General features: G+C 35.8%; 1 gene segment (V, D, J or C); it reads left to right on the forward strand.

Annotated features, from left to right (window-relative positions):
* The first annotated feature begins 7,316 nt into the window (after window positions 1–7,316).
* On the forward strand, window positions 7,317–7,856 carry LOC113012690 (T cell receptor beta variable 16-like). The segment is given in 2 exon segments: window positions 7,317–7,386; window positions 7,510–7,856. Coding segments are annotated over 2 exon segments (417 nt in total).
* Window positions 7,857–12,538: the final 4,682 nt, after the last annotated feature.

A 12,538-nucleotide genomic window follows, 5' to 3' on the forward strand; every position in this document is an offset into this window, starting at 1 on the left:
ACCTAAAGCTGTTTTATAACTTAAATATCACTACCTTTGGTAAAAGACCAGTTGTGACAGTGTTAACAACAGGTAGATACCAGCATAGATTAAGATGGAAACACAATAACAAGTAGATTTATGTTCATTCAGTCAGAAAACACAACATCATGATCATTTTCTTGCCTGTTCACACCCCCTTGTACCTTTAATATTTCCTCTCATAAGGTGGCAGTATATATCCTTGCTCAGAATTCTATACTGAGCAAAGAGTGCACATTTGTAATAGTTTTTGACACAGTGATGTTCATGATAGTAAATTCAGGACATAATAAGGGTCCACCTGCTGAATGATAGTTTGCTCATGAGAAAGTTTCTTCATTGATGAGAAATAATCGACACAACTAAGATCATCATGATCATTCTACTCCTCAGCATCTATCCTAACATCCTAGTTTCAGGTAACGCAGTGGATATGTTCAATATATTTTAGAACAGTATTATACAATGTTACTGACATAACTTTAAGCTGCATTTTATAATTCTTGTCTTTTCAACAGGTTCCTCTGTCAGTCATCAAGTTGACCAGACTCCAGCTAACATTTACACAACAGGAGAAGAAGCTAAAATCAACTGCTCACACAGTATTCAAAGCTATAACACAATTCTCTGGTACAAGCAGTCAGAGGAAACTCTACAGTTGCTCGGATTTTTATTTTTAGGTAAAGGTACTATAGAGCCTGGAGTTAATGTGACGATAGATGGGGGTGCAAATGTAAAAGAGAACTGCACATTAACGATTAAGGATCTCAAAGTGAGCAGCAGTGGAGTGTACTTCTGTGCTGCTAGTTACCACAGTGCTTCATATCACTGCACCTCAATACAAAAACCTATCAAACTTATGTTCTTAAACTTTTTAATACAGCCTCACACCTGGAATCAGCCATTAAAACCAATGTTGGTCTCACAAAGATCAGATATTATAACAGAAGGTTCCCTATAAACAACTATGCAACATTTGAGCTGTCATATCCTGTTATTAAAAACAATGACACAACCTTCCTACATGTATCATGTTCACCTTACTGACTTAAGTTTGTGACAATTTTTTAAGTTTACTGTAACTTAAAATATTTTTTAACATCATAAAAAATATATTTGTTTCCTATGATCATCTAATACAACCAAATGAGTGATAAGATATTAATAGAGGCCAATCTCCAATTGCAAATACATCTGTAGAGGATTATTATTGGCTGCTGACTATGACTGCAACAGCTTAAAGAAGAAAAAACAAAACATTTTATGACATATTATTTAAGTTTTAGATGTTTAACCATAAAAATAGTCAAGACTTATATTTCATAAAGTACTAGAAAATTAGTGATTTAATTATTTTAAATACACTGAATAAGACGAAGTAACTTGGTTGGTTGGGTCTCTGTAATTAACAGGAGAGTTTCCTCTACTAGTGTAACCTTGGTTGTGGTGCATGTCCTCTCATGTCCTGTCATAAGGTGGCAGTATATCTTTAGATAAAAATAAACCTCAGGATATAATAGGACTCCACCCCCCGAGTGATGATCCACTCATAAGAGGCAGGCAAAAGAGAAGTTAGATGTAATCGACACAACTGAGAACATCTGTGTTAGCAAGGCATCATGATTATTCTACTCCTCAGCATCTATTTTAAATGTAATCTAGTTACAGGTAATGTCATGAACGTGTTAAATATATTTGATGAGAGTATTATACACGGCTCCTTTTACGATTTTATGCCACAATTTTTCATGTAATATTTTGTTTGTAATTTTATATTGGGTCTTATTTTTGGTTGGTGTCTGTTCAGCAGATTCCTCTTCAAGTGATAAAAATGTCTGACATATCTCTGTTTTACCATGAATACTATCACAACTCAAAATCCCACATCTTTCAGGTTGGGATATAAATACTTTTTTACTACTTTTGCAATTTTTCTGTATGCCACCATACTACATTTTCAATAAACAATCAAGTGGGATTTAAGTGAAGTGACTTTCTGATTTAATTCAAGAGATTAAACAAAGGCGCTGTTACAGTCTTGTTCTATACATATTACCTGATTTCACATCATCAAATGCTGCGTGTCTTACGTTGAGATGCTCTGCTTGGCCTTTACTGCAGCCACCTTCAGCTGTCGTTTATTAGTGGGACTCTTAGAGACAGGGGAAGAAAAACTGAACATAATGCACATTGGACACGGGACTATCAAAATAAAACAGGATGTAAGATTAAGACAAATAAACTTGACAGATCTAAACAGGGAAACAACCGTGGAGACAGAGAGGTAAAAAACAATTTAGACAAGACTGACTCTCACAGGAGATGCTGAGGACAAGAAAGGGGACAAATATGATTAAACAATAAATCATTAACCAGAAATATAGATAAAACTCAAAGGTACGAGAAAGAACTAAACTCAAGATTAAGAAATACAGAGCTTGAACTAAAATAACCTCTTAAATGCAGAAGAAACAATCACAATAAATACAAAATGTTGGGTCCCAACCAGGACCATAACAGATAACGAGTGGTTTCTCTCCTGCTCCATATTTTTATTTTCCCATCACCTTTTATTTATTTATTTACATTTTTTTCACAACTGTGTGGCCTCCTTTAGATTGTTTCTGGAAAAGTTTAAACGGTGCGTCTTAAATTTACTTGTTGTCTTCTGTGGTCATTCAGGCCTTTTCATGTTGCTGAGATACATTCCCTCCTTCTAACAATGTACCAGACTGTTAATTTGACCACTTTGGGCATTTTCTTTACTAAACCCCTTGAAATAAAGCTGAAAGTCTGCACTTTAATCGCCTGTTTGACTTGAAATACAGCATGGTTGTGTACACATATAAACCTACAGCAAGTGTATCAATGTCAACATTGTAGCAGTTCATGATTTAACAGACAAAAATAATAACTTCACTCTACAGATGTGAGTGCAGCTGCTAAATGGACCTGTACTTTATCAACTAAAGATTGTTAAAATCAGTGCAGTTTGCTTCCTTACTGCTAGTTAGCACAGGGGTTCATATCACTGCTCGTCAGTACATAATCTTCCCAAACACCATAACAGAGCCCCGTTGTAAGGGGGCAGTATGTCTTTACCTTTAACGCTGAACCAGTTTTGTAAATTTGTGGTCAAGGTTGACACAGTGATGATTACAAAGCTAAGTTGAAGATATAGACTCCGCCTGCTGAATGATAGCTCACTCAAAAGGAAGATTACAAAGAAAGAAGGGTGCAAATGATCAGCACAACTGGGAAAATCTATCATAGCAAATCATGATTATTGTACTCTTAACTATTACTTTTCCGTCTTTTTTCTTTCTTCTTCTTGTTTCAGGTAATGCCATGGATATGCTGATTGTATTATAGTATGACGCAATGCTAAGATTTTAACTCTTTAGCTGCATTTTTTTTTTTTACATACATTTTAAATTTAGATAATTTCAAGGCTTAATCTTGCATAATCTGTATTATCTTTGGTTGATGTCTGTTCAACAGGTTCCTCTGTAAGTGACCAAGTCAACCAGACTCCATTTAATGTTTATGCAGAAGAAGAAGAAGTTAAAATGCACTGCTCACACAGTATTCAAAGCTATGACACAATTCTCTGGTACAAGCAGTCAGAGAAGCAGCTACAATTGCTTGGATACATGCGCTATGATAAGGGTTATCCAGAGGCTGGAGTGAATGTGACGATGGATGGGGATGCAAGACAACACAAGAACTGCATATTAACGATTAAATATCTCAAAGTGAGCAGCAGTGGAGTGTACTTCTGTGCTGCTTATTACCACAGTGCTGCACATCACTGTACCTCAATACAAAAACTATCAAACACATTTTTTCTGTATTAAATCTCTATCAACGCTCACAGCATCTCACACCTGGAATCAGCCATTATAACCAAAGTTGGTTACAGAAAGATCAGATATTAAAATAGAATATTTAAACTGCCACATCCTGTTATATTAAAAAAAAAAAAAACCATCCAATATTTAAAATATCTGTAATGTTGTATTCAAATGTGAGCACAGATTGTGCATATCACTTTGAAAACTCAATGGTTTTGTGGAAATCATAAAATGAAGACAGGCTTTTGTTGTTTTGCTTCTATTCACATGATGACATTACAGGTTTGTACCGAGTGTTGTGTAGGGCTAATTTAACGGGTTTAATGTTTTAACAAAACGAGAAAGGACTCAAACAAAGCACAACTTAAAGATAGTCCATGTTTTCCTAATGAGAGAATTCCATCAGAGGTAGCAATAATGCGAATGCTACCACATAATGAAAGTGAAACATAGTATCAACTAGATTAATGTTCAGTGCGACCTGGTGGTCACAGAGCTCAGGATATAATACGACTCCACCTGCTGAATGATGATTTGCTGAAAAGTGAGTCTCCTCAGCACAACGGAGGCGATCTGTCACAGCAAGGCGTCATGATTATTCTACTCCTAAGCTTTCATTTTAAATACATTCTAGTTTCAGGTAATACAATGAATATCTTTATTATACTTTAAAATGATACAAAGCTATTATTAAAACTGTATATCTGTATAATTGCATTTTATAGTAATGCTAATATTTATGGTTTATTCTAATATGATGTGTCTCACTTTTGGTTGATGTCTGTTCAGCAGGTTCCTCTGTCCACCAGACTCCAGCAGACATTTACACAAAAGGAGAAGATGTTAAAATCAACTGTTCACAAAGTATTCAAAACTATGACACAATTCTCTGGTACAAACAGTCAGCAAAACTGCTGCAGTTTTTGGGATACATGTATTTAAACAACTATAATCCAGAGCCTGGTGTGAATGTGTCAATGGATGGGAATGCTGATAAAGGCAAGAACGGCACATTAATCATTAAGGAACTCAAACTAAGCAGCAGTGGAGTGTACTTCTGTGCTGCCTATTACCACAGTGCTGCACGTCACTATACCTCAATACAAAAACGGAACAAACCAAAGTTTTTTTTTGTTTTTGTAAGATATCTGTATTGTAGCTCACAGCTCCTCACACCTGGAATCAGCCACTATAACCAGTGTTGGTCCCACAAAGATCAGATATCACCAGAGAATGTTCCACACGAGCATCAACGTAACATTCAAACCGCATCCTGCCATAGAAAGCAACCTCCAATATTCAAAGTATCTACAGTGTCCAAATTCAACTTGAGTACTATGATGGCAAAAAGATGCTCACAGGTATCACTAGTTGGTTCATATTAATATGATAGCATCACACAGTTGCTGCCCAATCATCATGTGAATTTTAGTTCTACTATATCCCAGAGTTCCTCTTTTGGACTGAGACCTGGGAGCCACAGAAGCCATTTAAGTACAGTAGTACTGTCATGTACATGAAAACAGTTTTGGTTTTAGTTTTGCGATTTGTGACATGGCGCCTTATCCTGCTGGAACAACCATCAGAACATCGCTGCATTGGGATCATAAAAGGATGGACCTGGCAACAGCAGCATGGCCAAAAACATCGTATTTGTACATAGACATTAAAGTTATACAGACATAAAAATCAACCTCTAATATACAAAATATCTGCAATTTCTGATTTCAACATTAGTACTATGAAGATAAACAACATAAACAATTTTCACTTGTTTCATTGGCAGATTTTTTTCACTTATTTCAAGCTAAAATATCTTGTCTTAAGTGAAAAATCTGTCAATGAAACAAGTGAAAATTGTCAAGTTTTTTTCTAGTTTTAAGATTCACTGTCTTGAAACAAGTTCCTTTAGCTTACTGAAATGTTGCCCTTTAGCTGATTGTGTCTCATTTTAAGTGTAATGAGATAATTTTGACTAGAAATAAGAGAAATATACTTGGTAAGATTTAGAGTTTTTGCAGTGAATAAACATGAATTTTCATCTCTTCTCACACTTTAGAGCCCTTTGCAGCGGTAACACTTTCTGTCATTAGGTGGCAGTATATCTTTTGAATTGCACACTGTTGTGAATGGCACAATGTTGTTTAACAAATAATGTTCAGGATAAAAGAATACTCCACCCACTGGATCACGATTTGCTTAAAAGACACTTTCATGAAACAAGACAGAAGTATTCAGCACCACTGAGGACATCTGTCACACGGGCATCATGATTATTTTACTCCTAAGCATCTATTTTAAATATATTCTAGCTTCAGGTAATGTCATTGATGTTAAATATATTTTACAACAGTTATATAAATTGTTAATGTCATGACATAAAGCTGCATTTTATATATAATTTTTCATTTATTCTTTTACATCGTGTTTACTTTTGTTTGTTGTCTGTTCAGCAGGTTCCTCTTCAAGTGATAAAGTCGACCAGACACCAGCAAATATTCACACAAAAGAAAAAGAAGTTAAAATCCACTGCTCACACCGTATTCAAAACTATGACACAATCCTCTGGTACAAGCAGTCAGAGAAAGAGCTACGATTACTTGGATACCTGCGTTATGGCACAAGTACTCCAGAGACAGGAGTGAATGTAACGATAGATGGGAGTGCAGAAAAAGAAGAGAACTGCACATTAACGCTCAAGGATCTCAAAGTGAGCAGCAGTGGAGTGTACTTCTGTGCTGCTAGTTACCACAGTGCTGCACATCACTGCACCTCAATACAAAAACCTATCAAACACATTTTTGGGTATCTGTACAGCAGCTCACACCTGGCATCAGCCATTATAACCAATGTTGGTCTCACAAATATCACATATAAACTTATTTTTTCTGTTAACTAATGCAACGAAATTAATGATAAATAAGACATTTCTCTCAATACACTCTGTGATGATGGCATTATGGTAGTTTACAATTAAAGGTTTTTGTGAAAAGAAACTGTGTTGATGTTCATTCAGTCAGAAAACACAACATCATGATCATTTGCGGCATTTTGCCTTTATTGGAAAGAGGCAGTGAAGATGATGGGAAAACAGGGGGAAACAAAGGGGGAAGACAAGCAGGAAAAGACCCAGAGGTCAGACACTGACCCAGGCTGCTGCTCTCTGGACATGCAGAATCTGGTTGCCTGCTTACTCACTAAACTAAACTGGCATCCCATCATGATCATTTTCTTGCTTGCATACACCCCCTTGCACCTTTAATATTTCCTCTCATAAGGTGGCAGCATATATCCTTGCTCAGAATTGTATACTGAGCAAAGAGTGTGCATTTGTAATAGTTATTGACACAGTGATATTCATTATAATAAACTTAGGACGTAATAAGACTCCACCTGTTGATTGCTCATTTTCTCATGAGAAAGTTTCTTCATTGATGAAAAATGATCGACGCAACAGAGAACATCATGATCATTCTACTCCTCAGCATCTATGCCAACATCCTAGTTTCAGGTAATACCATGGATATTTTCAAAACATTTTAGAATAGTATTATACGATGTTACTGACATAACTTTAAGTTGCATTTGATGATTTTCATATAATGTGTATTACTTTTACTTGATGTCTTTTCAGCAGGTTCCAGTGTTCAAGTCTACCAGACTCCAACTAATATTTACACAACAGGAGGAGATGCTAAAATCTACTGCTCACACAGTATTCCAACCTATAACCAAATCCTCTGGTACAAGCAGTCAGAGAAAACTCTACAATTGCTTGGATACCTGCGTTTTGGCACAGTTACTCCAGAGACGGGAGTGAACGTAACGATAGATGGTGGTGCAAATGAAAAAGAGAACTGCACATTAACGCTCAAGGATCTCAAAGTGAGCAGCAGTGGAGTGTACTTCTGTGCTGCTAGTTACCACAGTGCTGCACATCACTGCACCTCAATACAAAAACCTATCAAACACATTTTTTGATATCTGTACTGAAGCTCACAGCCTCACACACCTGGAGTCAGCCATTATAACCAATGTTGCTCTCACAAATATCAGATATTATAATATAGGGTCCCCCGTGAGTAACAATGCAATATTTAACCTGCTCCATTAGGTTATAAAAAGCAATGACATAACTTGCCCACATGTATCATTTTCACCTTGCCAGGTTGATTCTATTACTTTTTTTTTTAAAGTTTCCAGTATCTTAATATCTGATTGAAAAATAATTATATTGTTCTGTTATCTAATACAACCAAATTAATAAGCTATTTCCCTCAATAAACACTCTGTGAAGAAGGTGTTATGGTAGTTTACAATTAAGGTTTCTGTGAAAAGAAACTGTGTTATTAACTTTCTAAAGAAACTATAAATTTGATGATTGTGTTGTATAGCTGCATGAATACCAGCTCAGTGCTGGACATTAATGATCTTAAGTTGTTAAACTTAAATAGCACTACCTTTGGTAAAATACCAGCTTTAGCAATAGTTAAATACCAGCATAGTTTAAGATGGAAACACAATAACAAGTATATTGATGTTCATTCAGTCAGAAAACACAACATCGTTTTCTTCATTTTCTTGTCTCCTCACATCCCCTTGCACCTTTAACATTTCCTCTCATAAGGTGGCAGCATATACCTTTGTTCAGAATTGTATACGGAACCAGGAGTGCAACTTTGTAATAGTTATAGACACAGTGATGTTTATGATAATAACCTTGGTGTATAATAAGACTCCACCTGCTGAATGAAAGTCTGTGCATGAGAAAGTTTTTTCATTGGGAGAAATAATCGAGACAAGTGAGATCATCATGATCATTCTACTCCTCAGCATCTATGCTAACATCCTAGTTTCAGGTAATAACATGGATATGTTCACATTATTTTTGGACAGTATTATACAATGTTACTGACACAACTTTAAGCTGCATTTTATAATTTTTATATAATGTTTATTACTTTTGTTTTGTGTCTTTTCAGCAGCTTCCTCTTTCAGTGATCAAGTTCACCAGACTCCAACTAATATTTACACAAATGAAGACCAAGCAAAAATCCACTGCTCACACAGTATTTCAGGCTATTACACAATCCTCTGGTACAAGCAGTCAGAAAAACAGCTACAATTTCTCGGATACATGCTTAATGACAAAGGAAATCCAGAAACTGGAGTGAATGTGATGATGGACGGGGATGCAAGACAACATAAGAACTGCACATTAACGATTAAGGATGTCAAAGTGAGCAGCAGTGGCGTGTACTTCTGTGCTGCTAGTTACCACAGTGCTGCATATCACTGCACCACAATACAAAAACCTATCAAACACATTTTTTAATATCTGCATTGAAGCTCACAGCCTCTCACACCTGGAAACAGCCATTATAACCAATGTTGCTCTCACAAATATCAGATATTATAATAGAAAGTTCCTCATGAGCAGCAAAGCAACATTTAAGCTGTCATATCCTGTTATTAAAAACAATGACACAACCTCCCCACATGTACCATTTTCACCTTACTGACTTGACGCTGTGACAATTTTTAAATTTACTGTTAATTGCAAAAAAGTGCAATAAACTACAAAAAAATTGAAAATCGTTTTTTTGTTTTTTTTACATATATTTCTACTTGGAGAAATTTAAGAGGTTTATCCCTCAAAACTTTAAATACAAAAAAGTTGCAAAAAATAGTTTACAACAACAGGAAATTTATTTTGAGTATCTTCATAGTTTTATTTTGGAGATACAGCAATTTTTATATACTGCAGGAAAATCGAAAAAACAATCCTATGATGCAAATTAGCAAAGAAAACAGCAGGTGCATCAAAATAAAGTATTTCCAGCAGTGCAATTCGAGCTCTAAGCATTCCAGCAACTATTCAGAAAAGTCAAACATGACCAGTATAGGCTTTTAAGGCCTACAAGTAAAAAAACTACATTTTCTGCGAAAATGACGTCACTTCCGGTTTTGGGCAGGAAATGGCAAACATGCGATAGTTCGGGCTGACGTCTGTTTCACTGTGGGAAGTCTTACGAACAGCTGATCGGATCGGCAAAGCGTGTTTCTGGAATATTATGTTTTTGTTCCTGCAAGTGCTTTTTATGCAATTTTTGCAAAGCTTTATGTGGAAGGAAACCGTGACCGAGGACAAGCTGATGGCATAAAATGTAAGTACAACTCCTCCGGTTTCATATGCAAAACAAAATATTGCGCTAGCTTACACGGTTCAGGTTCTACAGGGATTTAAAAATAGTTACACAAAACGGAGCATGCTGCTCTGACCGGATTTAAAGGGTTAACAATAACAATGTATTGAATAATGACTTTTAAAAAATAATATAAAATAGTGTGCAACACCACTGAAGTCTTTTTTTTTTTACCTGTCTTTTCAACCAACGGCAGTCACTCTCCTCTCCAAATAACTTCTTCTTAGCTTTCCGAGCTTCCCTCGGGTCCTCTTAATCAGCGGTCTCCAACCTTTTTTGCGCCACGGACCGGTTTATGCCTGACAATATTTTCACGGACCGGCCTTTAAGGTGTCGCGGATAAATGAGAAAAACTTTTTTTCCCCCCTATTATCATCTAATACAACCAAATGAGTGATAAGATATTTCTCTTAATAAACACTACTATTATGGTATTTTACAAATGAAATTGTGTAATTACTTTTGTTCATTAATTTCCTGGTTATATTGTATGGCTGAATAAATATTGGCTCAGTTGACTGCTGCTCTCCGGCCATGCAGCATCTGGTTTCCTGCTCACCCACTGAGCTAAACTGGCAACATCCTGATCTTTTTCTTGCTTGCTCACATCCCCTTGCATCTTTAACATTTCCTGTCATAAGGTGGCAGTATATATCCTTGCTCAGAATTATATACTGAACTAGGAGTGTGAATTTGTAATAGTTATTGACATACTGATGTTTATGATAATAACCTTGGGATATGATAAGACTCCACCTGCTGAATGACAGCTCATGTTGTAGCTTCTTCATTGAAAAGAAAAGAAATAATCAACACAACTGAGATTGTCCAGTCAACATGATCATTCTACTCCTCAGCATCTATCTTAACATCCTAGTTTCAGGTAATATCATGAATATGTTCAATATATTTTAGAACAGTATTATACAATGTTAGTGGCATAGGGTTAAGCTGTATTTTAGAATTTTTGTATATTGTGTGTTACTTTTTATTCGTGTCTTTTCAGCAGCTTCCTCTTTCAGTGACCAAGTTCACCAGACTCCACCTGATATTTACACAAAAGAAGACGAAGCAAGAATCTACTGCTCACACAGTATTTCAGGCTATTACCAAATCCTCTGGTACAAGCAGTCAGAAGAACAGCTACAGTTTCTCGGATACATGAGTTATGACAAAGGTAATCCAGAAACAGGAGTGAATGTAACAATGGATGGGGGTGCAAATCAAAAAGAGAACTGCACATTAACGATTAAGGATCTCAAAGTGAGCAGCAGTGGCATCTACTTCTGTGCTGCTAGTCACCACAGTGGTGCATATCACTGCACCTCAATACAAAAACCTATCAAACACATTTTTTCATATCTGTATTGAAGCTCACAGCCTCACACACCTGGAATCAGCCATTATAACCAATGTTGCACATGATTCCTCATGAGCAGCAAAGCAACATTTAAGCTGTCATATCCTGTTATCAAAAACAATGACACAACCTCCCCACGTGTATCATTTTCACCTTACTGTAACTTAAAAATGTTTTTAACTTCTTAAAAAAAATCTCTTCTTTTCCTATTATCATCTAATACAGTCAAATGAGTGATAAGATAATTCTCTCAATGAACTCTGTTGAAAGTGTTATGGTAGTTTACGATTAAGGTTTTTGTTAAATGAAATTGTGTTATTACTTTTGTTCATTAATTTGCTGGTTATATTGTATGGGTAAATAAATATTGGCTCAGTGTAGGACTTTTAATGACCTCACACTACTTAACAGTTTCAACAAATAGGTAGATACCAGCACAGATTAAGATGGAAACACAAAAGTAAGTACAGTTATGTTCATTCAGTCAGAAAACACAACTTCATGATAATTTTCTGGCCTGTTCACACCCCTTTGCACCTTTAACATTACCTCTCATAAGGTGGCAGTATATATCCTTGCTCAAAATTCTATATCGATCCAAGATGTACATTTGTAATAGCTTTTGACACAGTGATGTTTATGATAATAAGCTTAAGATATAATGAGACTCCACCTGCTGAACGACAGTTTGCTCATGAGAAAGTTTCTTCATTGAAGAGAAATAATCGACACAACTGAGATCATCATGATCATTCTACTCCTCAGCATCTATGCTAACATCCTGGTTTCAGGTAAAACCATGAATATGTTCAATTTATTTTAGAACAGTATTATACATTGTTACTTACATAACTTTAAGCTGCCTTTTATTATTTTTATGTATTGTTTCTTTCTTTTTAATTATCTATTTTCAGCAGCTTCCTCTTTCAGTGATCAAGTCGACCAGACTCCTCCTAACATTTACACAAATGGAGAAGAAGCTAAAATCCACTGCTCACACAGTGTTCAAAGCTTTTACCAGATCCTCTGGTATCAACAGTCAAAGAAAGAACTACAGTATCTTGGACACATGTACTTAGGCAAAAGTTCTGTAGAGA

The sequence above is a fragment of the Astatotilapia calliptera genome, chromosome 19 (assembly GCF_900246225.1).
Source record: "Astatotilapia calliptera chromosome 19, fAstCal1.2, whole genome shotgun sequence".
NCBI lineage: Eukaryota > Metazoa > Chordata > Actinopteri > Cichliformes > Cichlidae > Astatotilapia > Astatotilapia calliptera.